This window comes from Fusarium tjaetaba (genome assembly GCF_013396195.1).
Source record: "Fusarium tjaetaba strain NRRL 66243 chromosome Unknown NRRL66243_c0000119, whole genome shotgun sequence".
NCBI lineage: Eukaryota > Fungi > Ascomycota > Sordariomycetes > Hypocreales > Nectriaceae > Fusarium > Fusarium tjaetaba.
In genome coordinates, this window is record NW_023501315.1 from 156,126 (window position 1) to 183,186 (window position 27,061).

At 48.2% G+C, this 27,061-nt stretch overlaps 7 protein-coding genes across 7 annotated transcripts; 3 read left to right on the forward strand and 4 right to left on the reverse strand.

Moving 5' to 3' along the window:
* Window positions 1–1,690: 1,690 nt before the first annotated feature.
* Window positions 1,691–2,343, forward strand: FTJAE_6122 (Ctr copper transporter; the record flags this gene model as incomplete). Its single annotated transcript, XM_037352702.1, has 2 exons — window positions 1,691–2,169; window positions 2,235–2,343. 2 exons carry the CDS (start codon window positions 1,691–1,693, stop codon window positions 2,341–2,343), a joined length of 588 nt encoding a protein of 195 aa, XP_037206800.1.
* A 3,844-nt stretch (window positions 2,344–6,187) lies between these two features.
* On the reverse strand, window positions 6,188–7,202 carry FTJAE_6123 (MADS box; the record flags this gene model as incomplete). Its single annotated transcript, XM_037352703.1, has 3 exons — window positions 6,188–6,472; window positions 6,544–6,678; window positions 6,954–7,202. The coding sequence occupies 3 exons, from the start codon at window positions 7,200–7,202 to the stop codon at window positions 6,188–6,190; spliced, it is 669 nt and encodes a 222-aa protein (XP_037206801.1).
* Window positions 7,203–13,352: 6,150 nt separating this feature from the next.
* On the forward strand, window positions 13,353–14,150 carry FTJAE_6124 (Pls1 tetraspanin; the record flags this gene model as incomplete). The annotated part of the gene is made up of 3 exons (XM_037352704.1): window positions 13,353–13,754; window positions 13,809–13,974; window positions 14,044–14,150. The coding sequence occupies 3 exons, from the start codon at window positions 13,353–13,355 to the stop codon at window positions 14,148–14,150; spliced, it is 675 nt and encodes a 224-aa protein (XP_037206802.1).
* A 300-nt stretch (window positions 14,151–14,450) lies between these two features.
* FTJAE_6125 (D-arabinono-1 4-lactone oxidase) lies at window positions 14,451–15,995 on the reverse strand (the record flags this gene model as incomplete). The annotated part of the gene is made up of 1 exon (XM_037352705.1): window positions 14,451–15,995. The coding sequence occupies one exon, from the start codon at window positions 15,993–15,995 to the stop codon at window positions 14,451–14,453; it is 1,545 nt and encodes a 514-aa protein (XP_037206803.1).
* Window positions 15,996–17,298: 1,303 nt separating this feature from the next.
* FTJAE_6126 (lipoyl(octanoyl) transferase) lies at window positions 17,299–18,315 on the reverse strand (the record flags this gene model as incomplete). The annotated part of the gene is made up of 1 exon (XM_037352706.1): window positions 17,299–18,315. One exon carries the CDS (start codon window positions 18,313–18,315, stop codon window positions 17,299–17,301), a length of 1,017 nt encoding a protein of 338 aa, XP_037206804.1.
* A 1,975-nt stretch (window positions 18,316–20,290) lies between these two features.
* On the forward strand, window positions 20,291–21,161 carry FTJAE_6127 (uncharacterized protein; the record flags this gene model as incomplete). The annotated part of the gene is made up of 3 exons (XM_037352707.1): window positions 20,291–20,300; window positions 20,365–20,848; window positions 20,906–21,161. The coding sequence occupies 3 exons, from the start codon at window positions 20,291–20,293 to the stop codon at window positions 21,159–21,161; spliced, it is 750 nt and encodes a 249-aa protein (XP_037206805.1).
* A 1,082-nt stretch (window positions 21,162–22,243) lies between these two features.
* Window positions 22,244–24,261, reverse strand: FTJAE_6128 (STE STE7 kinase; the record flags this gene model as incomplete). Its single annotated transcript, XM_037352708.1, has 2 exons — window positions 22,244–22,630; window positions 22,684–24,261. 2 exons carry the CDS (start codon window positions 24,259–24,261, stop codon window positions 22,244–22,246), a joined length of 1,965 nt encoding a protein of 654 aa, XP_037206806.1.
* Between the last annotated feature and the right edge of the window lie 2,800 nt (window positions 24,262–27,061).

Genomic DNA, 27,061 nt, shown 5'->3' on the forward strand with positions numbered 1-27,061 from the left:
CTAGGGATTATTCCTGAGACTGGGGAACTTCTATGCATTGGCGTCCGATTCCTTCAGGAAGTTTATATACACTATGTGGCAGTCGAGCACTTTTGCCTCATAAAGCTATGCAGACAAGCCTGGCGGTTCTGTAGCAACCCGGTATATGGAGATATGAACATGTCGAGGAAGTATGAAGAGAACATCCCAAACTTAAGTACATTTAAATACCACGGACCTTATCAGCGATCTTTAACTGGCGAAGGTCGTCGAAAATTATGCTGTCAGGCCAAGAAGCGAAACGATGAACTCCCCGGAATGGAGGCATCTTCCAATAAGCCTCTTTCGTAGAGATCTGGAATACGTGATTACAAACCTGTATCACCGGAACTTATAGCACTCCGCCTGAATATATTCGTGTATCGAACCGGAAAGTGATGAGTTACTGAAAGGTATTCCGTAGCCACTTGTGCGAACGGCGATCTTTTGAGATTTTGGGGAGCAGAAGCCATTGCATTCCTCCCGAGAATTCAACTATATTTCTAGCATGGATTCGCCCTTGAAAAGGCCTGATAGGATGTATAGAGGCTCCTATAGGCTGTCATCCAGGTCTGTGATGCTGAGTGTACACTTATGATAGGGTGCTCTTGGAATACTGACTCCATGCATGACCTTTAACGAGCCAACCTCATCGGGCGCGAAGTCACTGCCTGATCATGGACATGAAGCACAACAGCCTCGTTTCAAGGAAATAGTAAAAGCCGAATTTAGGGATGTGAATGAGCGAGCGCGTATCCTTGTATAAGAGCAACATTGTCATGGAAGTATCACCATGAACCAGTACCAGCTCGGAAAGCATCTTGTAGGGAAGAAAGACAACGGCGCATAAGCATTCGAACTTGATACTGAGCTGTTACAATCGGACTTTCTTTTGAATCATCCGGCACAATCAGCATCCCTCGGGATAGTATGAGTCCGAATCGAGCCTGTTTCAGGTTGCTTTGCCGTGGAAATCTAAGATGGCAGCATTAGGAGTCGGCACTGCAGCAGATGTGTTGCTCAGTGGCAAGAATGTTGCTCAAGTTCTGACTTTGAGAAAGCACTGGACTTCATTATCACTTGCGAGAAATGCAATTATATACCCAGAATGTGGAATCTCTCGGCCAAGGAGAGTTAACTAAGGTAATTGGAGAACTTCAAATTGATATGTAGGTAGTTGACTGGTGTTGTTCGATTTGACGGGAACTGTCAAGCGGGGCAGTCAGTGGTACATTCGCCAAGTATAGGTACATTCATTGATGCAACGGTTAATGCACCCTGGTACACAGAAATGAGTTTATTTGAGCAAGAAAGTATAACATCGTCCCTCGCCCTCAAAAAGCAGTCCTTGAACATGTAATTTACTTATTACCGGCAGCTGGCTTCCCCGGATCGTTTCTGTGATTATTTGACTCTCGATCGATACGCCTGCCGTAGCCCAACTCCCTTCCTCTTTCACAGACCATTTATTCATTCATTCACCACACTCAACACAATATACTGGAAATTCTACGAATTTATTAGCCCTGTGCTTTATTTTCTATAGATACAACGTCCAGAAACCACTTGCTAGGACCCAGAGCCCTCGTGCGTCCCAAAACATCGATCTATCCATAATCCGCAAACAGCCCTGCTGTTTGCGAACCGTCTTTCTGCTACGACTACTATCGACATGAACTTTCCAAGGCACGACATGCCAGGCATGGATATGGGCGACGACTCATCCGGCTCCTCGTCGTCGTCGCACGGGTCAAGCATGATGACCATGGTCTTCCAAACCGAAACTCGCACACCGCTGTACGCCAACTCGTGGACACCAAATAATGCAGGTTCCTATGCGGGGACATGTATTTTCCTGGCTGTTCTTGCCATCATTGCGCGGGCCCTCGTCGCATTCAAAGCTGTCCAAGAAGCTCGCTGGCTTGATCGCGAAGCTGCGCGCCGTTACGTGGCTGTCAATGGCAAGATCCCCTTGTCGGAGCAGATAGCTTCCAGCCCCGACGCGCGCCGCATGACCCTCTCGGAGAACGGTCTCGAAGAAACCGTCGTAGTTGTGGAAAGGAAACGAGCAGCGACGAGACCGTGGAGGTTCAGTGTTGACCCGGTTCGGGCATGTCTTGATACCATGATCGTCGGGATTGGATATCTTCTGTATGTCTGCGCATTGCCCCGAGAGCTTGATTATGACTGGACTATATGCTAATCGTGTCTTACAGCATGTTGGCCGTTATGACGATGAATGTCGGCTACTTCCTCTCCGTCCTGGCTGGTGTCTTTGTTGGCAGCCTAGCCGTCGGTCGATACATACCAACAGTCGAGCATTAGAGACATAATCGGAGCTTGATACTAGATGAGGCCGGGAACACCACTATGTGGTAATTCTCGCAATGGAATGGGCGGCGTTCGGGTTTTTCGATCGAAATCAGCATGACACGAGCACGCGACCAAGTTTATATGACAGCATTTAATAAAGGTCACCAGGTGTTTCTGTCTCATTTTTATTGATGTTCTCCTCTATGCTTTGAGTCCCATGCGTTAGTATTTCATTTGTCGTTTGGGTGTAAATTCGCATGTCACTTTTGTACCGGTACGTCAGCGGGGTTTGAAAGCCGAAAACCTTCTCAAATCTGCTCACCATCACGACCATGACAAAGCGGTACTAGTGGTACGAGAACTGCATACGACAGAAACACACCCGAACATAGCCCCAGGGGCGCAAGAAAACTGGCAACACAAGATAAATCAAGATGCCAAAAAAATGATTAGTCCAAAGTCCACTCAATCTACACTGAGTTTACCTAAGACTTTTTATCAATAGGATAGAGGTTCCGAGTTTAGTTACCTCTCCTTGCATGCAAACCTAGGTGGGTAAAGTACCTTATTCCTAGGAAGAGAAGACTCTCGTACGTACACCGGAGTTTCACAAGGGGCAGGGCATCATTATTGATGTCCTAGAGATCCAAGAAGTGCAAATCGGCACGTCATAGCGAATTTGGGAACTGCACGCCTTGCAGTATCGTTGGCCATCCATATTACCAAGAGGCAAGCGTCTTCAAATGCCTCAAGGGAGCAATAAAACTTCAGTCAGCAGAGGCGGCGGCCAAAATAAACTCATGAATGAGAGTCAAGAGATCCCTCAGCTTAGATTAACTTACCTAATACCTTTTGCCTCCCCTATATGCCAAAGATGCAGAAGAACTTCAACGCAGCTAAGTCGTCAAGGTTAGGCGTGGATCCATCCCCATCATCACTATGTATGCTGTGCTGAAACGAGACATGAGATTATTGCTCAGAGGAACAACGGCTACAGAACTCCTACCTGGCTTGGGTCGGGTGAGAACCGTCGGCGGATGCTCTTCAATTCCGAGACAGTTACCATCGTGGGCATCGTTCGGACGAGCTACGAGAATTTGTTGATGGACTCCGTCGAGTAGCCGGCTGTACTGGATTTTTTATGATCCTTATAGACAGAGAAAGATCCTTTGAAGAATAATCCCTTATCGGCAACGCTCCAGCCTCATAAGACGCTTTGTTAGGGTGTGTGATGGCTGACGACTAAGATTGTTACCTGACAGGAGTCGGCAAGGAAACGGAGCGTTTTCCGAAATGTGAAGAAGGATATAGGTAAATTTGAATATCTTAGTATATTTAAGTAGACTCTTGGGTCATTTTATCTAGGTTTGCAGAATCAAAGTCAGGAGTTTTCTTGCTCCTTGAGGCTCCAACCACGACCAACTACTCATCACCACGAGCTTCACTGCCTCTACCACCGCCTTATTAAACGCTGGACCGAGGCACCTTCATAGCTCACCTATACTTATTCTTCATCTCAGTCTTGATGCTGGAAGAAGGCTTTCGTGCCGCGTGCTCCTGGCCACGGAAGGCGACTCGTTTCTCCTCACTCTTCGGATCTTCGCCGAGGCAAATATATTACAGCTAACTTTATTGTCTGCAGTAATCTTGCATTCTGCATATAGTAAAATGGCATTTTTATCGTATCGTGGGCAATAGCGAGTTGCATGCGTTTCGTTGCAAGTGTGGATGAGCTGGAGAGTTGGTAATGTTTCACCTCGATGCCGCTGTCTATAGACAATGCTTATATGAACATACTCGGACCATATTCTCTTATGGTAAAAAGTGAGTCTGGGTGTATTTATCTTCGAGGTTATCTCATAAGTCCTCCAACCATATCCAGACAAGGTCATAGTTTCAAGGACACTATATGATATCTGAGCAGACTATGTTCTTAGGAAATTGGCTATTTGAGGAATAGAAGTAAGCAGCACACACTTAATGGCACGTACTTATATTTTATGTTATGATCTGTAATACATTGTGGTTCTCGTCCCGTCACCTTCCACCCTTATCCGCAGCCTGATGTAACAGCTTGAGCTCTCCTGGCTTCAAACTTGACAATATTCAGCCTTTTACGATTGAACAACACTGGAGCTTTGGCGAGTTCGTGTAAGAGGTGGCTTAGTTAGCACTTTTGCGAACTGTAAGTGCTTATACAATTGTATCATGGCTGACTGTGGCTAGCATGCGTGGGAGTGGAAGGTTATGCTTATCCGTCTTAACGCAGGACTGCCTGTAAGCCTCCCGCCGTTATAGAAGTGAACTTACTCCAGCGAACTATACCATGACTATATATTCTAGTGAAGTACCGTTTGATGCAAGGTCACAGAGTTCATGTAGAGTTATCGGCTCCCTAGCAAGGGAAATTAGATACCTCACTGACTGCAAGAAATACCAGCAGCCTCAGCGCGGGTCTGTCCCCAATACAGTACTGATCTGCTGTCTGCCTCAAGGCCTCATTGCCAACTTCCACACACCTACACGTCTGACTCTGACTTGATCTATCGACTCATCCCAACTAAGCCAAGATGATCCTTCATCCCCACCTCACCACCAAAGTGGAAAAGGCCGACCCCAAACCGTTTCTGTCGTAGGTACTCTTTTCCTTCATGCAACGTCATCTCATCTTGTCAATCCACGCGCACACGCTGAAAGAAGAAAAGAAATTATGACAGAAACAGCAAAGTTTCCACATGGGCGCCGCCGCACACGATCGATCTTACCGGCCGAGAGAACCTCCCAATCATATGCCACCAACTCTCCAAATGCGGTAAGAGATCCATTACAATAACATTTACATCTAACAAGCCTGAACCTTCCTCAATCCTTTCAAGGTTCAGACCAGGGACCTAGAGTCAAGCAAAAAGAATGATTCGCCAGATCTGAAGTTAGGCTTTTAACTTGCGTGGAATACAATCTGCACCAGATAAGGCGCAGCATATTTCGAAACCCCGTTCCTACAAATCTGGGGTAGAGTAGCTTTTCAACGGTGGAATGTCCATATTCGGAAAGTCCGGGTTTGACTTATACATTGGGTCAAATTCAAATAACCCACTTGCAACATCTTGCCTGAGCGCAAAGACGTTGGCTCACTACTCCGTAGTTCAATACATATTTACATTCGACATTCAATGCGAAAAGAGGAACAGTTTGGTAGAAACCGCGTTGAAAGCATCCTTCCTTCGTCTCTTTTGGCCCATGATAGACGTCAAATCTGCATCAAGTACCCATTCCGTAAACGTTCGTGCCTTCATCCCATCCATTCCCTGCCATCCCAAACACTCTGATGTAATTCACAAGCCAAACGCGCCTCTTCGTGCTCTTCAATGACAACACCTCTTCACTTCAACATGCTTCCACCGCACGCAAATGTCCCACGGTGTCAAGACACCAGCTTCCACGGAGCCCTTGATCACATGAAACCATGACAGTGCTGTTGACCATGGGAGTTCTCCCAGCATCGACCGCAGACTGTTGATCTCGAAAGCGACACGTGTAGTTATTCGTGGTCGCGAGGGTGGGATTTACTGCCCGTAAATCCACTGCTCCCAGATGCGATTATTATATTTCCGCTCAAAGGCTCGTCAGACTTCGCTGGGGCCTGAAAGCCTTGATGTAATTTCAGAAAATTAAAAACAAAAATCAAAGAGAAATGCAGGTGGCAAATCAACACCAACCAACGCCTTTTCACCGGGATCTCACAAGACAGCTCTGGTGTCAGGGAGGGGCGTGCAAGGTCGAGAGGCGGCGTCTCGAGAAAGCATTGAGCGCCGGGTATCATTGACCGAAGACCGATCTTTGGAGTCGGACGTCATTATGACTGGTGATGACTGTTAGCAGGCATACCTGGTTGAGGAGGTATGCCAGAGCCATAAGCCTGATTCCGTTGTACGTAGCTCTGATAAGCCAGAGCCTGCTGAGGATCCATGGGCATGTTGGGCATGTAGTTGTTGGGCATGTGAGGGTTTTGAGGCATGCCAGGTCGGTTGCCCTGAGGAGGGAGGTGCTGGTTAGGTGGTTCTTCTGGAGACTCTACTTGATCGCCGCCATCGACCCCATTCTCGTTGCCTGGAGTGGGCTCAGGAGCATTAAGACAAGCCTGGTCATGATCAGTCCAAGGTCTGTGAAGGGACAGAATCTGCCATGTCAGGCAAGCAAATAGTTACGTACCTGGATCAAATTCTTGCCCTCTGACTTGGTAACGAGGGGCTGCAGCTTGGGTGTGGTGAAGGTGTAAACGAGACCGGTTTCTGAAACTACGAGAAGCAGAACCTGGGTACCTGTGAGGACAGAGAGTTCGTAGGCCTGATGAATGAATAAATTAGCTTTCCGTGCAACAAGGAATCGGGTTGCGCCAAAGTTTGGCGCAGACGAGCAAACGCGGGAGCTTGTTTTGACGCGACGGGGATCTAAACAGCAACCAAGATGCGTCAAAGAGGCCGTGGATGCTCAAGGTTCGTGTAGTAGAAACGTCGAAGTTTGCGCGTCCAAAGTGCACGCGATTTCAAACTTGGGGTCAAGCATCATGGCTGCCATAGCAAACCTGGTGTTGTTGGGATCGTAGAGAGGTGGGATCATACCTTCTTCATGATTCCAGCCTTGCGCTTGGAGAACGTAATGTGTCGACGAGATTTATCGCTGATGAACTTGATCTCAATCTTGCGACGCTCGCGACTGCCCTTCTCGTCATCGTCGTCGTCGTCGTCGCCAGCTGAAGGACGCTGGCGCTTGATGCCGCGAGACTCAGTGGCGTTGCCATTGCCGACGTTCTGTGAGTCGTCGAGCTCAGTGGGAGAGGTCTGGTCGTGCTGGTCTGTGATGTCGGCCATGGTGTCTGCGAGTCGATATTCGTCTCAAATTGGCTTGGATTGGATTATCTCAAAAGAGGAAGAGCTCTTGTTTGTATTACCACGAACGAACCGCGACGGGAAGAACAAAAAAAGGTGGTGGAGATACTGCTTTGAGCGTGGTGCCGATGGATCTATACTGTATCTGGAGTGGGAGCGGAGAGAGATGGAGGGAGCTGCGGTGCTCTGCGTTTAATTGTCGCAGAAACCTGGTTGGGCACGCTCTTGCTTGTTTGCTGCTTCGAGTCTGGTCTGGGTGTGTCTGGGTTTGGGTCGGGGGGGGCTTTCCTTTTTCTGGGTGCGGACTGTGGAGAGCCTTGGGTGGCGCGGACGGGAAAGAGGCGAGGCCAGGCGAGGCAAGAGCAAGTGCGCGTGTTGGAAAGCCCAGTGAAAGAGTGCAGGGGATGAAGAAGAGATGGCAGGGTTGAACTATTGCTCTAAGCAGACAAGACGAGGGAATTTACCTTAAGCAAAAGAGACATTGATGCTCATTGGTAGAGATGATTGCGGCCGCTGAGCACCACAGGTGCTTGACGAGACGCTTGACCGGAAGCGGAGATGACAGGGTGTGGGTCGGATTGTAGAGACAAGAGTCCAGCCAACCTAAGGCCTCACAACTGCCAGGGTTCAGGCCGATGGGCGGATGGAGGAGGGAGCATTGAGCATGGAGCGGGGGAACAAGAGAATGGGTCTTTTTTCTCCCACTGTGCGCGTTGGCCCTGTGCGGGTAAGGGATAAATTAGATAAAACAGCAGGGTATTTCGGGTCTTGTACTAAGTATCCGATGAATAACTTGCGCCTGTCCAGGTAGGTAACCGGGGTGAGGCTTGCTGTGCTTTGCTAATTTACGGGGGGCATCCGGTATGCGACGTGCTAAGGTAGCTACAGTAGTAGCAAGCTTTTGGCTGCTGCAGCGGGACGGGCTCCCAGTCCCCATCCACGAGTGGAATGAGCACAAGATGAGCGAGGGTGGAAAGGATGCAAGGTCAAGCTTTGACCAACCACAGTCTTTGAATTAGCCTGTCTGTTGCTGAGTTAGGGAGTCAGCGATTCAAGCCGTCTGGTGGGTTGCTACGTGCAGCGCGCCATTGCTGGTGCGACTGGGATTGCATGAGTGGACTGTGGCACGCGTGTGGTGGGTATTCGTGAGAGGATGTGTGAGAATCAAACATGACGGGATGGGCATTGAGCTTTTACACATGCTACAGAGCTCAATATGGTGTGTAAGAACGGATGCAATTGTGGATGTTGATGAGCTTGAATCATCGGAATGGAATTGGAGTGAAAGAGTGAACGAATTCATCTGGACTGCGCAGGTGTTGAGTGTGAATTCATAGATGTTCCCCCGAATTGGAAATTGCAGATGCGTCAATGGTGATCGCTGTAGTATCGTTCACCAAGCTTTATTGTTTCTGCAAACGATTACCCGCATTTGCCTTTATGTTCATGGATAATTGGTTCATTACAGCCTATCGTATCTGGGGATACTGTTCCTACGTCCGATCAACAACGTCATCAAGATCCGACAATTGAAACGAGGATAGTGATGTTGTAGCCGTCCTGCACACGGACTATCCTGTGGACAATGAAAGATCGTCACACCTTGCCAGAAACCCTTACTGATGCGGTTGTCTTCGTCAATCGATGCATTCATCACTGATTGAATGGAGCCGTTTGCAAATCGCTGTTATCAGCAGGGTTCTTCTGTTTCGATCTTCTCATGAGTTAAAATCACCAAATTTCAGCGTTCAAATTTGTCGTCTTAACCAAATTCACACCGGCCAACCTCCATCTCAGGCAGAAGGGCCTTCGTCGATGGCAATATAAGACAGGGTGGGACGTCAGTGATGACGGACGGCGCGTCCTGTACCTGACGGTGCCTTGTTTCGGCTTCTCGATCGTTGCTTGCTGTATCCTCGTGAAGACTACCTATGGAGAGGGTATGAAAGCGATCGCCGTTACAGGTTTGTGTGCAAGGCGTTATCGGCTTCCCTTTCTGGATTGCCATTTCGGTGCTCAGTCACTTCGTAGAGCACGATATTCAAGCAGCCCTTGAAAGTACATAATGGACAGAGTTTGGCTGAATGTGGATGCAGTGGTCCACGACTCGGCCCATCAGGCAAAGCTCCACCTGGGATCCCGCTCCGCCCGGTCATCTTCCTAGCGAGTGACACAGTGCTGCCCTACCGCAAAGTTGGCACCTCTTATTACATGCTTCCAGTAGTTGTGTATGTACATATGTATGTAGTATGTACCTACCTGTCAAAGACCCTCCGTCCTATCCTGGATATCGTGAGCCGTTGAATCAGTGGGCCTCTCTGCGCCGCACGCATGCCGCCGCGTGACGAACCATAGCGTGGCTGCAACTGCAGAAGGGCTTTCACATCTCCAACATCAGAACTCCGTATCAAGGTCAGTGCAGTATGTTTGATTGAACCTGAGCTTTCACACAAAGATCTTGACCAACATACCCTTTACGTTCTAGTAACCACTTGAAAACGAAAAAGACAAAAGAGCAAACAGCCAGGGCAAAGTCTGATTGCTTACCCGAGCTCCAGCCTCCCTTTTACAATCCAATCTCGACTAGCGCAGATCTGTCGCACAGTGTCTCCATCTCAACATCCTGGGGATCAAACTGAACACGAAAGGCTCAAATTGTCGGATGGTGCTACTCCCCTGTCGCGCGTGCATCTGTATCTGGGCCTCGACCTGTCGCATCATCCACTTTAGCAAGTGGGCCCAACTGGTGCTTGGTCAGTGATGAATCGATGAGTGAACGAAGAAAGTCTTCTTTGTATTGGATAGGTATCCAGGAGCTTATTGCTGTAGGTCGATGTCTAGAGAATCGAGGAGTGTCGAAAATGTCATCAACCACATGTTGATCTTCTCCATATTGCTTTGCTAGCCAAAGGCTCAACATGAGCTAATATGTTTGCTTAACATCTCGCCGGAAAGTACGTTGCAATTCAACGTATACCTAAATGAAAATGGTTTTTTATATTGACTTGTCCGTACTCCGTAGTCGCTGATTAATCGCAGAGATGAAAATCGCAGGATAGGCGGGCCTAATTCCTCGGCTCTGGCTCCCCTGGCTAACAGGGATGGATGTTCAAACTGATCTAGACCATCCTGCAAATATGCCGCAACGGTGTATAGACATGATTGGCGGGAGCTTGCTCAAACTTGTGCTTCATCGACTTTCCACAAAGACGAACTATGAACGTCCACTTTGGATCTGTTGTATAATGTATTCAAGCAGTAATGGTATCACACAGGCTGAAGGGCTCGAGAACAAACACCGTCCCCGTTGTCTCGTTGTCTGGAACAGCATAAGATCTTGTGCAGCGTTTGTGTCAACCACATTGATAGCTCGTTCGTTCACTGATCATCACTACTGCTTGAAGCGGGGAACACAACAAGTACATAGGGTTGCAAGAAACTCGAAAGCTCGAGAGCCTCTATTTTAGATGACATAAATACTTGGGTAAATTCAGTATAATTTGGTTGGCCTTGAATTGGGTATTTTTGGCGCCTTAATAGTACCTAGCTTAGCATCAGAGGTTTTCTTACTCCCTGGGGGTACAGCGCGATCCCGGGGATTGGTGGACAAAACCTCGGCTCCGTGGGAGGGTGGCGGGGAACGGCTTCATGGTTTGTTTGTTCCGCGATAAGGGGCAATCTAAGTGCGGAACAAAGTCCTACTATTGACATGATGAGATGCCGTAAAGTCGAGTTTAGGCGCGACCAAAAGTTAGTCTAGGTGGTTGGGAAGTCGTATCAGTGAGGAATGAATATCGACAACAGTACGGAATATCTATGGATGGATAGAATTCTTGATGTCCTCAGACTGACTGATCCTTCGATCTCACATGTAAGAGTTCAATCTTGCATTTAAGGCTGGAGGCACAGACGGAACAAGAATGGATTCATCCCACAGGAGGAAAGGTGCCGCAAAGCAATTCACGAATGACCATCAACCAGATGGCCAAGATGGGACAGTCAGAGAGGCTGCCGTTCTCTCAACTTGCAACTCAGCGCACGGTTCATGGGTACATCGAGCGGGGAAAACCACCTTATGTTCAAGGTGCTCGGAGCTAACCTTGCCAATGACAAGCAACGGCGAGCGGTAGCCATTGAATTCTATCAGGCCAAAGCTCAGGCTAGTTGCTAAGGTTCTGGACGGCCCCTCCATCTCCATAAACCAAGCTTAGCTGGAACAGGAAGCTCCCCAAGAATGGCACAGTGTCAGCGTGGCACTTGGTGCTGCAAACCATGTTTGCTGTGAACGTGGTCAGCCAGATCATCTTTCGATATGCCAGTGAGAGTGATATCGGAGCATTGCGTGGCGTCAGTAACATAGCTGACTGAATACCAGATCTAGAGTATTCTTCATACATAGGTAGATGTCCATTAAAATAGAGTAATGTTCGTGCTTTACAAAAGATAAGCCTCGAGCACGCTCAAAAGCATATCGTTCTACGGGGCCACGAAAGTTCCTCTGATAGTTACCTAAGAAAAGAACAAGAGCTCGCCGATGTGGGGTCGGCGCTTGGACTGTTGGCTGGCACTGGTTTGTCAATGGACAAGAGCTTCAGAAGGTCCTCCCTTTGATCTCAGGGAATGTTCGAGACTTGATCGCTTCCAATCTCACGTGCAGCAGCATAAGAGCAGCAAAGATTTATGCGGCTCATATGACAGATATCTGCCTACTTGACCGTGACGAGAGGCTTCATCGCCTCTTGCAGCGAGCATATCGCTATTAATACGCACAAATCAGTGATAGCCTGATAGGCTACCCTTTTAATGCTGCATTGCTCAACGTTAGATTTGCGAACATGAACCCAGTTGTGAAGTTCGGTTCGTCTAATCCTCCCTACCTTATTGAGTCCACTATCGATATCTTGCAGAAGGGTGACAGTACTAGAATGGCCATCAGATTGCCCGAGACCGGAATGCCACGGCATCACCAAAGATGACGACTGAGATAGAAATAATCATTGCGTTAACAGTCTTTTGTCCAAGTGCGAGACGGTGATGGTATTCAGTTTTTATACGAAATTCTCTGTCAAGGATCCCAATTGCTGACATGTGGTTGTTCGGCTAACACAACACCATCCCTCAAGGGGTATTCATCGACGTCTTTGGACGATTAAGCTCATAAGAGCTACCGGCAGGCTGGGGTTTGCACCCGCAGACGTTGCAACAGTTAAGGCACCCCTTGATGGACCTTTCCTCATATCCCCTAGCTTCAGGCAATCGCATTTCTCAACTACCGGAGGGATTGATGTTCTGGAAACCTCTTGACAAGCGGTTGTGCGTCAGAACGTAGATCCTGCGAGCAAAAGAAACAAGATCACGCCAGAAATCAGATCAGAATGATAACTTGGCGGCTCCTGCTACAAGTTTGAACAGGTTTCCAGGCATTTCGACTCCCCTTTTGTGGTTTTACGATCATCCCTAAGCCACTGTCGTTGGCCTCTAGGCTTTTACCGAGTCTCAAGTTTCTTGGCTCCAGAGGCCATTGTCCCAAAGGGGGTATTCAACCACAGTTTTGAGGCCTGTGATTGGCCACCGCCTCCTCGTAGCACCACCACCAAGGGGGTCCGTTGACAATTCTGCGGCAAAAACCCATCTCCTGAAACAGCATTGGCAGCGGAACTCGTCAACAATCAGGTGTTTTCCGAGACGTTTGGATAGAAGTCTCGTTTCATTGTTGGTCTCGGTCTCGTTTGGTTTTTCCGTGACTCGTTGTTCATGGGCCGGTCGGTTGTCGTGTTCTTCTCGTAGGCTCAGGGAGTCATTGTAGTCTTTCACCTCTCTTTAATACTATACTACACATTCTCTTCAACGGAACTTCCGTGCTCGCTTTGGCACGTGCTGTTTTATTAGTTCTTTCTCTCTTTCTTTTGAATATATTTGCAGTTCTCGAGGGTTGACCTCTTGAGAACGCTCCCTTCATTCATTTCAACCTCTCGACGAGGCTCAATATACCAGGCGCTGGACGTCTCACCAACCATATTTCCTAGCGAATCTACTCGAGAATATCCGATATAGAGATCAAACCTCGAATCAAACGGATTATAAAGCTTCCTTACCGATTCCCTACTGCGTATCGTCTGCAGCACCGCCAATATGGTCGACAAGATCTTCCTCTCGACGGTCGTTGCCGACGCTCTCTTCCTGAGTTCGGGTGTCATGGAGTTGGTTTTTTCGCTGGTCGTACAGAGCCAGATGAAGAACACGCCTACTGATGGCGAGGATGTTACAAGGAACTTGCTATACCAAAGATTTCCCCTGACCGCGGGTATCGTCAATGCCATTTTCATTCTCGTCACGTTTGCAGTCACACTGCCCGGACTCGTCATGCCCGCTCGAAGCTTTCTCAAGGTGTCGGGATATATGGTGACAGTGTGCGCGATATTCACTATGTGCGTGGCTGTGTTCCTCTGGGTTATGACGTTGAGGATGAGTGAGCAATTCTTCAGTATCTACATCGACCAAGAACCAGACGTACAGAGCTTGATCCAGGACTCTGTAAGTTTCACTGAAATCTGACACCACGAGACGTATTAACCTGAATCCTTACAGTTTCAGTGTTGTGGTTATTTCAATAGCACAACTCCGGCTTTTGTGATGGATTCGACTTGCAGCAGTCCTGCAAGTGCAGCACTGCTACGTGGCTGTGCGACATCAATCTCAAGTTTTGCAAACCTACATATCGACAGCATTTTTACTGTTCTGTTTGGAATCGTTGGTGAGTTCAAGCTTTCATTTCTTGCGCAATTGTGCGCCGAAACATTGCAAACTAATTTCCCATATATAGGTATCGATGCTATCTTTATCTTGTGCATTGCATGTCTGCTCAAGGACCGCAAAGAGCGCGAACGCTACCGACATATCGATGAGAAGGCTGGCTACCGACAAATCTAATGCAGAACATTTTGCAATGTTACTTGCGATTGGTGGGCTGGGCCGCGTATTCTTCTAGAAGTCACTACACTGGCATCCTTTTTTTTCTTCCTCTTTCCGACGGATATGTGACAAATTAAGCGAGTGGTTTTAATATTAATACTTGATTCCCGTTCTCGATCATCAAGTGGATGGTTGCGGCATGCTGCCCAGGCCGTCCGAATCACATCACAATTCCTGATATTGAAGTCGTTTTTGATGGGCCATGTGGCAAGCGATTTATCTAATTCCCATGACGTATTGTTGTGACGGGTTACGCTATCAAATGATTCCAAACGTGGTGACACCTCCTATGTGGTTCTTCTCTCTTCGAATCTCAACCTCTTCCAACTCAAGACCTTCGCCATTCTCCATAATTGTTTCTCGATGCCATGGCCCGACAAACATGCCCTGGGGGTCAGCATCGTTGCGTATGGCCCGAAACGATTCAAGTTGCTTGCCATAGAACGCTTCAATCTCAGACCGAGTGGTTCTAAAATTCTTAGCCCAGTGCGGTCGACCTCCAAGGTCTTTCATCAGCCACTCAAAAGCCTCGTAGTATCGTTCGTGGCAAGGTGGATCCATGAGATAGGGGCGATATAGTGTTGCGTTGAGGTACAATGTAGGTCCGTTTTCAACAGTGATATCAAGGTATGGCCGTACGTTCGAGGTGAGAGTGGTGTCACTCACGCGCACCTCGACAGGTGCGTGGACGTAAAGACCGTCCGCAGAGAATGGGATGTTGTGAGGAACGTAATCAGAGTCATCAGGAGACAAGTGGTTGAGCCAAGAGCTCAGTCTCCGGAGCGCCTCGGGGCCCTTATCAAGAGGGATAGCCCACTCGTTAACAAACTGGGAATATAGGCAGTTCATGAGCAGTGCTTTACGGCTTGGTTGAACAGCTGATGAAGTGGTTCCATTCCGAAAGCCATACTGCATACCGAAGACAAACCACTCAACCCATGGCAGGATTCGCGGGACGTGTTGGGCAAGATAGAGAAGATTGTGGTAGACATAGTAGCCGATTGAGCCATCATACCCACTCTGAGGAGGGTCGCGGTGTTCCTCGTCGGTTTGTTCTGCCTGCCACACCACTGCACGTCTTGTGTAGGGGAACCACCAGACCCTGACAAATTCACTCTGTGTCCATAGGTTTCGATTCCAAGACTCAAACATCTTGTAGTCTGTGTCAATGCTCTGTTCCCACTTCAAAGTAAAGGCTGGAACTGCCTGGAAGGAAACTTCGGTAATGATACCAATAGCGCCGAGAGAAAGAAGGGCAGCTCTGAAAAGGTCCGTCTTGGTGTCTTTAGAGCAGTACACTGTGGTTCCATCTGCCATTGTAACCTTAAGAGACAGGACGTCTTCGGACATCAGTCCATGGCGTAGACTGCTTCCATGGGTACCTGTTGAGATAGCACCACTGATAGACTGCTCATTGATGCTTCCAAGATTTGGCATCGTGAGTCCATGCTTCTCGAGCTCTTCACAGAGGGCGTAAAGCCTGATTCCACCCTCCATGGTAACAACACCCGTTTCTTTGTTCACCGAGAGGACCCTGTTGAAGTTGTCCAGGTTGACGAGCCAACTGGATGTACAAGTGATATTGGAGGGTGAATGGCCACAGCCAGTCGTCACTAGACGCCGACGACATCTTCGCGCCAGATTCACAACTTTTTCAACTTCAGGCAAAGACTCGGGTTGGATGAAAAGCTCTGGGAGGGACGAAAATGTGCGCGCCCAAGTGTGGTGGACATGTTGTGGCCGAGCACGGAATGCCACACTATCGTCGAACTTTTCCAGTTCCGCGGCCACGAGAGGGTCCATGGCTCTGCTCAATTTACAGACGGTAGCAGACGAACCAAAAGAATGAAAACAAAGACGGTATCAAGAGGTTGCCAGGTTCAAGCTAGTATATCAGAGGATGAGTGGAATATGAATTGCTTGATGCCGAAGTGGGTGTAGTCGAATTTGATCGTTGGCAGGTGGGTCGGTATAGGAATCACAAATCTGCTGGCACAGTGACAAGGCCGGTTATATTAAGCACATTCTTCTTTTTATGTCATTTTGGCTTCCGTATGCATATATGGAGAGGCAAATACATCATTTTGACAATTTTGGGGGGGCAAACCCCGAGTTTTGTAAGTCAAAGGCAACCCAAAGCACGCAGAAGAATAACCGAAAGCAAACAAAAAAAAAAGGCCGATCATCAGAGGTCCCTGGATCGTTATGGCAGGGTACTGGCGATCGCGCTTCTGACTCTGATTGGCTCCGATGTAATTCTAGACGTCAACGATATTCACCGGCTCAGGCCGAGATGGTTATGCTTTCTAAGCGATGACAGGGATGTTACATGGTGTCATCCTCTCGCCGCACATGTGCAGGCAGCTACCCTACGATCCTGTTTATAACTTGAGACATTTCTTGATCAGTTTGTCCCACGCTCCGAGCGATCACTGCAAATTCGGTGAGTGATGGATTGACATAGTCATTTATTTGACTTTTGTCACTACAGTTGAGTCGGGTAAATAAATGTTTGTTCATAAGTTATTATATAGCTACATAGTATTTAGACATATTAGTCTTTTGAAACCAAAATCCAAGGGCCCTCGTCGACAAGACACAACTTCAGTGTAGATAGGTTTCTCAATATCATTATTTACTTACTTCACCAACACGCCCGACTTGGTCTACTCCCCATCAGTCACAACAAGTAGCAGTTGGTTTGATCGTTCAATTAAACCAGAGGATAGGGCATGATAATAAGTATATGATTATATAAACCAGAATGAACACACTGATCTGATACCAGTATCTATGAGTCTGCGATCGATGGATTCTTTATGATCTGCTAGAAAACTGCTCACAAAATCAAGTTAAAATTACCTCAAGAATTAATAGCCTTGAATATTGGCTTCTACAGAATGATGACAACTGGCTATGGTCCCCCCTGAGTCATTTAGCCTCGTATATATATATATATATATATACATATATATCACATAAGTACCCGAACCGAAAGCGTATATTATACAGACACATAATACTCGTTTAGCCAGTGTTGGTTCGTGAAGGCCTGACAGCAGGATGTTTAGGTAGGCTGGAATTGATCGAGTTTACTAGTCACGTATCATGAGACTGCTCGACGGAACTGAGAGCTCCCCTCGCCGTCAATACTTCTCCTTGAATCATCTACTATCCCTTCTTCGAATATTCTCACCCACACGGCTGCTAATGAGGCAGTATTCCAGCCACCAAGTCGCGCAATACCATCTTTCATTGCTAATTCGGCAGCCACAGAGGTGACAAGCTTACCTTCAAGGCCACAAGGAACAAAACGAGCCCAAGGATTGACAACGTCGGGACCATCCACCGAAACGTCGATGTTGATAGCAATGCCAAGGGCTGTGACGTGTCTCCGATGATGAACCCCAATTGCTGCGATTTTGCGTTCTGGTTGACCGGCGGGGGTACGGACCCAGACTCCAGGTTCATCTCGGGTTGTATAAGTTTCCAAACCGAACAAACGTGCCAGTAGGCGACGTGTGGTCGCTTCGAGATGGTCCGCATACGACATGACTGAGTAATGCGCATACAGAGGAGAGTGCATGTCTAGCACAGGCCACAAGACAAGCTGACCAGGACCATGGTAGGTTGTCAAGCCCCCACGGCTTGTCTGTTTGACCGCAGGAATGAAGCTCTGCTCTTCGACAGGGTTACGCCGATGAGGAAGACTAACGTAGAGGGGAGACTTGAAGTAGGAGGTTTGCTCGGAAGTGAGGGGGCGCTGTCGACGCCCAAGCGTGAGAGTTGGTGTTGGTTCAAAAGAAAGAAGATGAGGGCGGGGTATGTGGCCTCTGTCTTGCTGCTGTTCCTCGCTCAAACTCTTCCACTTGAGAAACGACGAGCGGAGTTCTTCCTGCTCATTGTTGGCAGTGTCATAGGGGACGAAAGCATCAGGACCCGATCCTGTGAGATGTCGATGAACGACGAGGTTGAGTGAAGGTAGGTCTGACGTCGGAGCGGCGCAAGTGGATGACCATCGGTTGAGGAAGACATGACCGGCCGATGTCCCGGCTCCGATACGGAACGAAGTGGATTTTATGGCGGAGGACGGAATGGCCTTCAGCCGCAAGCCAAGCGGCATTGTGGTCCGGCTTCCAGGCAGATTCCCCGGCGAAGAAGCCGATCACAGAGCCCGCAGAGTAGCTACGATCAATTGGGGTCGATCTGGCTTGTCGTACTGTATGCTCAAGATCACAAATCGGGGGTAACCTCCGTACAAACTCTGGCGTTAGGCATGCGCGATATGCCTTGGTAAGAAAGTGAGTTTCTGGTGGACGATCCCGTGGGGCACAGAAAAGCCGGCGGTGGTGACGTCGGTAGCTCAGGGCCGAAGATCAACGGACGGAGGCCGCCGAGAGTCTAATTTCGAAATTGACCTTTGCATGTGAAGTCTACTTTTAATTGACATTCGATATGGTAGAGAAACCTTGTGCGTACGTTTAAGTGTTTGAGCTTCACGGTTGTTGCTTTGGCAGTTGAAAAATTCAAAAGTAACCACACATAACAAGAGGCTGCCAAATGACAGGCAGTAGGTGACACTGGAGCACGGAACGAGAAATTGTACACAATGCCAGCTGAAACTAAGAAACTAACTCAAGACTAAGCTTAGGTAGCTGTCTGAGACCCATAGTTACCTGGAGAGCCGAGAGCTGAAGTGCCTCGACTTCATGGAGCTCGTCAGTTGAAAACACCAGTCAATCAGTGGGTAAGAGCTGTACTTTTCATCGGAGCTCCCGGCTTGAAACTGCTGGTAATACAGAGAAAAAAACAACTCAACTCAATCAACTCGACGAAGACCATGTCTCAACACTAACTTACCTAGGGTAACTCAGAAAACGTAGCACAAGCGAATGCCAAGCTCTCGATCTTGGTAGCTTGGCGAGCATTGGCAGTCTCAAAAGCGACCGCCCTATTCATCATCGACAATCACTGCCTTTTCGTAGACGTCGCTGTCGCATCATTCACCTGTGTCTCATGACATCAGGGAAGTGGAGCGCTAAACCCCAATAGGGACAAAATGGTTGCTACAGCTTTGCTCCATTGGGCAAGATGTTGTGGTGCATCTCTTGTCCATCGTTGCCCACTGTCGTCATCACTGAGCTGTCGTGCACTCGGAACTTTTCTTTACCTTTAAGAAGCACTAGTCTAGCAAGTTCCTTTCGCTTCGGGCATCGAAGGTTGCCAGTTAGCCAGGCTAGATCCGTAGGATTAAGGTGGAAGCATCATCTACTACTACCCACCAGACTCCAGAGCATTCAGTGACCCTGCTGGGGTTTCCTTTAGTGTGATTCAGAGTGCTGTTGCTGCAGCCGGGATCAATGTGCCCTGGGCCTACCTACCTAAGGCGAGCATCCGTCAAGGGTGGCAGCCCACGGAGACCTACGTAACGCCTCGATGGTTGATTTCATTTGGGTTGCGTTCCTTTCTTAAGTGACAAGTCGTATGCTTGCTCCCCTACAATCACCTCCTCTCGCTCCTCCGCAAAGTCATCCATGACCTGGGAACTCCGTGTCTTTCCTCAGCTGAAGGGAGAAGAAACATACTAATCACCGTCGTACAATTCGACTAAGACACACATCTCCCGGTCCCCACACCGACAAGCCAGTCCGTCTCCCGAGCATCACATCACCCCTAGACGCTAAGGAAAAGGCTCCAGAAACAAAAACAAGAAACCCTCCCAGAGCTAATGAACAAGGTTCATAAGGATCGTCAATCTCCTCAGCCCAGGCCTTATTTCTCTTCCGGCTCCCTCTTCCTACTTTTATAAGATCCATCGCCATCTCTCAACCGTTCCAGACGCCTGTTCTCTACAACGCAAACAGACTCTGAACCCTGGTCGAGAGCTACCTACTAAATAGGACGCAAGATCTCATTAGTCGTCTTTTTAGCTGCAGCCTTTTCCTTGACGGTGATCCTGGCAGCGTGACGACATCCAATCCCCGGCGCCCCATCGCGGTAAATTAATCCTTTCGAGTTCGATTTTTTGGGCAGAAGTGCTTGCATCAACGCTTGAGTTTGATCGGTTGTGGCCAGATACTTTTGAACGGCATATAGCCATGGCGAAGAGTAAGTTTCTCTCCTGACTCAGTCCTATGGCTTGACCAACAGATGATTGACTGACCTGCCACAGACGCTCCTCTTGGCCTCGCTGGCCTGGTCCTCCTCGCTGTTTCCCTCCTCTTCCTCTGGTTCATCATCCTCTCAGGCTTGACCTCTACCACGCCATTTGACAAGACGTATTTCCTCCGCGCCGACACTGGCGGCATCTCGGGTGCCCGTGAAGTCACACAATGGAACTTTTTCTACATTTGCGGTGCCGGCAACAACGATTGCGATGGCGCTCGCGCTGCCCCCGTCATCGGTCGCGCGTGGGACTCAAACCCACGTAATGCGCCCAGCTCGCTTGTTGGCGGTCGTGCTGGTGACACCACATCGAACAGACAGTTCTTCTTGTGGCGGTTTGGCTGGGTTTTCATCCTGATCACTCTTTTCTTCGAGACCATCGCCTTCTTCACTGGCTTCATTGCCTGCTGTGGCCGTCTTGGTGCTGGAATCTCTAGTCTCATGTCCATGTTCGCCCTGTTCTGCTCCTCAGTTGCAATGTCCCTAATGACGTACGTATCTCTGGCCCCTGCATGATGGTATAGCTGTTTACTGACACTTCTCGTTAGTGCTACCTGGGTTCTCGCTCGCAATGCCTTTCACCGTGACGGTCGATCGGCCTCGATCGGCCGCTATGCTTTTGGTTTTGCGTGGGCATCATGGGCCACTTTGCTCATCGCTACCATTCTCTTCTGCTTAGGCATGCGCGGCGACAAGTCGTCAAGCGGAGGCTACAGCGGCCGCTCATGGCGCCGTAGACGAAGCGTGCGCAGCAGCCACGGCCCAGGCTATGAGGGCCGCCGTGTTAAGGATGACTATTCCTAAACTTTTACCTGCCAACCGTCTGTTAGGCCAAATCCAATCGACTCTCCAACTTTCGACAGAGCCCGATGAGGAACGAGCATGAACAGCCGCAGTGATCGTATCCACAACAGCCTCAATGGTTGTTCGCGCGCGACGCTGTAACTTTGTCCCGTCTATATTTGATTCACCATCCATGATCTGCAAGGAGTGCAGGTATGTATTCACGATGTGTTTGGCGAGGAGAAATGATTTTCTCAGAACGTAATGTTGAAGTTATGGGCGAGATCTACGAGAAGCTTGCTTTCATCAACTGTCTAATAGTTATTATGAATGTATGATATTACAACAATACAAGCGTTTTTATTTTTAAGTCTTAATATTCTAGTTTCTGTTGTCGATATTTCCACTTGGAATCATGTAGACATTTTCAGCCAACGCTCTCGGGCTTATGGTTTCACACAAATTACTACTCTTCATTACTTACTACTGCTGTGAAGATAGGTCATGTTTCCATTGCCTGGTTTACGAGGTACTTAATATCATAAGTTCAAATCATTATGCATATACCATATTGACGTTATTCGTCCATTCGCCAAACCATGAAATGCATATCACACCCGACCCCGACTCTCGTTAAACGATTGAAGCCCGAAGTCACCTCCAAAGCCCTCTCTTTTATCCTGTGTTGTTCGCCGCTGTCCCTTTCGTTCGAGTACATGAAATGAAAACAACAACATGCTATCCTGGTTCGTTTTCCAACTTGGTTCATTCGCCCAGTTTTGTTCTTACGAAAAACAAATGCCAAAATCCGGCCCTAATTTGTCTAAACCCCATCCTAAAGCGTGTACAGGAGTGTCCTCCAAAAAAATGCAGAAAAAGGAGGTCAAAATGATGTAAGTAACACATGCTGATGCATGGGGACTTTGTGCTGTGTTACTGCCGATGATAAAAGGTCAACACCTTGAAAAGAGCCGTTAAGCAGATGCTTGCTATCCATAGGTAGTCCTGTAGCCAACTAGATACCTGCTCCGTTGGCATGCTTCCTAGATGGCCGAGTATTTCCCCCGAGAACCAGGATTGGGCCGCCCCGGCTTTTCAAACTTTTATGCATCCTTTGGGCTCGTCATAGGACTGACGCTATCAAGGGGTGCATTGTGTAGTGCTGGTTTCAAGGGCCCGTCCTCCTTCAGGCCATCTTTCTCTCGTTGTAGAACGCCATTGACCCAATCTGCTACTTCAGCATCTGCAGTTGATGAGTCCAAGTTAATTTTACCAACAGCTTCGGCGACTGTATCAACTCCGTCGCCTTCCTCAGCTTCTTCCGCAATTGTTTGAGGCTTTGTAAATTCAACGAGCCACGGATGTTTCAACAGCATGGCGTAGGTTGGCCGCTTCATAGGAATCTTGTGAAGACAGCTTTTCACAAAATCCTTGGCCATGTCCGAGTAAGTGTCCTCTGGCATTGCAGGTGGTTCACCTTCAACAATGGCCTATAGCATGTTAGTAACCCATGACTGGTTTAACTCAATGGCGGAGCGCTTACACTCAGTTGGCTGAAAATAGTAGAAGAGACCTCCGGTGGGTAGGGATAAGCGCCCTTAGCACACTCGATGATGGTCAGGCCCAAACTCCAGACATCGCTCTGAACGCTATATGAGCCATCGGAGTTACCAGCTTGCGCGAATCCGCCACCAGAGATTCTCTCGGGGGCCATATAGCTCTGACAGCCGATGTTGGTTCGCGCTATACTTGCTACCAGATTACCACTGACACCAAAATCGCAAATCTTGACCTGGCCTCGTGTATTGACCAGGATGTTTGTTGGTTTGACGTCACGATGGATAATGCTGTGCTCCTCCTTCAGTGATTTTAGACCCATCACAGTAGAATATGTGATTTTTCGAAGAACATTCTCCGGGATTCCACCATTATACAACTTATCGATGGACCCGCCATCCATATACTCAATGCACATGTAAACAGCACCCTCCTGGAAGAAGGCGCCATAAAAGTCGATGATATACGGAGAAACACACTCGTGTAAGATGACAAGCTCCTTCAAAATGGTCGTGAATTTGGCGTCGTCAAGCTCCAAGCGCATTTCTTTCATCGCCATCACTGTGCCCGTTGTACCGTCGGTGGTCTCTGATAAGCCCTCGGCAGAGTCTTCCGCAGATCTAACGGGAGAAGGGTCCGACTGCGAATACTGAACAGTGAGAGGCTTTCTCGAGAGGCCTTGTCCGAAGCGAGGGACTCTTCGCTTGGCATGCTTGACCTTGTAGACTGTTCCGTAGTTTCCTTTGCCCAGCTCGGTCAAGACTTCAACTTCATCAAGAGATATGCTGAAGGTTTGGCCATTGGCAAAGTTGACACCTGTCCGTGTGATTGTGGCAGCGCCATCAAAGGTCACCCAGCCCTTCTCTGTGTCGATATATTTCTTGAAGTCGTCCATTTTCGACCCCTGACCACCACCTGCTCCGTTGGATCGTTGACTACCTGGCACATCACCTGTGATATCAGAAAGCTTTCCAGGAGGCCCCCGTTTCTTACCAGTGGCGGTGGCGGGGCCGGGTCTACCCATATCAGACAGCTTCATGCCCATGCCGCCGCCCATGGCCCTTCTCTCGCTCAGCGAGGGCTTCGTTATCGCAGGAGCTGAATTGACATGTGGTGCGTGTGGTCGTTGCATATTTGGCGGCAATCCCAGGTTGGTAGGGAATCCGTTAGCGACGCTGGCCGTAGGCGATGATCCCGAGGGTGTCCCGGGGTTTCCAGCGGGAGACATGCCCTTCTCCATGCGTTGTCGATGTAATGCTCGGGCTTTGGCCATTATACTGTTTTCCACCGAGGCACTACTACTTCCAGCAAAACTCGAGGATGTTTGTACAGGCCGTCTGGCCATGCCTAAAACACCCATAGCAGTTGAGTTCGGGTTCATGTTGCGAGGATCGGAGACGGAGCGCAAAGATGGTACTCTTCGAGGAGGCTCACTTGGGCTATCATGACTGGGAGACTCGAGCGGCGTACTGGGTTCTGACGAATCTTCAGAGCCTGGAGATGCAGGTGTCGACAGATCCTTCCAGTCCTCCGGCGTGGCCGGGATCGAGTCGGAGGCAGACATCGGATAAGAGGTGCGTCGATGGAATCAGAATACAGAAAGACTGATTCGTGTGACTATGTTGTTGGATGGGTTCGATAAGAGAATGGTAGGGAGGAAAATAATGGTCAGAAAATTCAGAGCAGCGTGGAAATAACGGCGAATATCCTAACAAGACCGCGGGGAGCTATCGATCGGGAGACGGGACGCGATCGATTAGAGATGGGTACAAGAAGGAGCGATGGAGGGGAAATAGATGGTGCGATTCTTTCGGAGCTAAATGGAGTCGAGTAGTGGGCGGTCTAGGCCTTTGAGACTCTAGTACGGCTCAACGACTAGGGGCTCTTGTAGTTGGGAAAGAAGAGCAACAAAAAAAGCTTGGGGGTAAGTAATGAGCCAGAATAAACGCAAGTTCTGATAAGGTTGCTGCCAGGATTGATGACTTTGAAATGGGCTTGTCTTGCGTTATTTTGCAATGATATGTGGCCACAGTGAGTGAATCTTGTGTGGGAGTACCGTATGGCAACCTGGAAAACTTCACGTTGAAGTTCTTTCAGGTATCCTTGTGTCCTCAGATTCGCCGAATGGACAGAAGTTGGTAAATATGAAAGCTCGTATACCCCATACGAAATATGAGGTTTTGATAGATAACTGGGACAAAAGTTGTTAGATCAAGAAAGGTACTTCCCTGAGCTTGTTGTGGTGTGTGCAATGTACTCAAGGATATGAGGGTAATTCAAGGCTGTATGCATACCGGAGGAAACGTCTGGCCGAGATCAAGAAAAAGGTACGAAGTGTTTCAGTCCTTGAGTACCTTAAGTAAGGTAGACAGATACCACATGTATCAACGCAGTGTGATGGGCAATGGCTGGATGCGGGGTCAAAGGTTCTGCAGTCGAGCAGAACAGCAACGAGACGGAGGAGGAAAGGTGCTAACGAATTATACAAATCAACAGCTCAACTCAGTATGCGCATCCTGCGAGAAAGTAATTTGATAAGGTAGGCGCAAGAGGTATTTGTGATAAATGGGGGCGAAGGCGAGGCTGAGGATGTTGGTAATATGGAGTTTAGGACAGAGCATGGAACGACTATGGTGTGGCAGTTTTGACAAGCAAAACCAGGCCGTAGCACACAACAGAGTGCTCTGGCTTGGATACAGCGCCACTACAAATCGCGTTTTCAGGGGCCAACCCGGCCAGCCATTCATGCCCGGGATCACACCCAACTCATGGATCATATTGGGAGATATTGCCCATCAATTGAGAATTCCCTGCGACGGGCGCTACGAGGACCCATCATACAGGGCATAAACAACATCACCTTACGAGAAAAATTGTACCAAAATTCTATCATAGGCGATAATGATATTCCATCAAGATAAAATCTAAGAAGTCTACTGGCGTCATGATGACAGCATTTTATATAGCTCTGCGAATATTAAGGCTTCATTTAATATTTTACCTCAAAATAAAAACATATGCAATATTGAAAATGATAATTAATTTCAAGGCTCTGTGCACAAGTTGTCCTTGATTTTTGCAATTGGCGACGCCATTGTTGATGGAGAGCTGTCACCGATGACGTTAATGTGGTCAGTGTCAGGCCTTGGTTTGAGGTGGAGGCTCATGTCTGTACGACAAAGTAAGCGTCAAAGCCGACAATAATACCCAAACATATGAATGTCTTATCCGACATCCATCTGCAAGATATCTGCAGTCGAAACCTTGTGGTCGTGTGCATTCTCTTCTTAAACGACTAAAATTACAGCACCTGCCTACGACTATGGGTTTCAATATCCCTGAAAAAGCACATTGAATGGATGAAGTCATCAAGTATAGAACTTTGCATTATCCATGGCTTAGATAATTACTATACCTAGTATCTACCTACCTCGCCTAAGAGTTACGGAATATGAATGTCTCACCTTTACATGTGCGCATGGACACCAGTAGACCAGATACGTGTTTAACAAAGCTCTAAACGCCAAGATGCTGAGGTTGCACGAACATCCTCTGTTAGTCCTACCAATATCAACAAAAGCACCGTTATCTGTCCTTGTTGCGGCTTTTGACTGGCTTGAGACAGTATGCAAGACAAAATGTCCAGTACGTCACAAACTTGATCAATAACTTAGGCCCCTACTTAGGTACTTAGGTAGATTCCAACCCGATAACCAGTGGAAAGATGTCTACGATGAGGCTGACGTTGTTACTAGAAATTTGGCTGATTACGACAAGAAAAGCCGGTTAGGATTCACCGAACAGCTTCCAGAGTGCATTCATGTAACATGAGCTTCACCGGTACTATGCATGCGCATGTTTCTCAAAGAGGTTGGGAACAGAAGCGATGCTATAGGTAAGTAGGTAGGTAGGCGATCAACATGGCAACCTTGTAGCACTTGGTGCCAATATTCCATGAACCAAGTCTTTCCACGCGGCACATAATCTTTAGCAGGATGGAAATCTCCTATAGTCAACGTCAAGCTCCACGATGGGATAATTTGAGTCCACCTGATAGAGAAGTAGGTAGCTATCATGCGTCTTATTCCATATCTGAAATAGTAACGAGCTGAGAGACCCTGACCTCAAAATGCTGGTAAGAATATCCAAACCTGAAAGCTTCCGAGGATTATCGAGCCCAAACTTGAAATAGACTCAAGACTCTGGAGAAGGAAAACATCGATGATGTTTCGAGTCGCTATTATATCCCCAACTCACCTTTGCATGGTTTGAAACACGGGCGATCCATGCAGGTCATACCATAGTATCAAACTCTAAATTCCCAACGTAAACAAAAGGTCGTCGGAACAACTGCTCGAAACCTT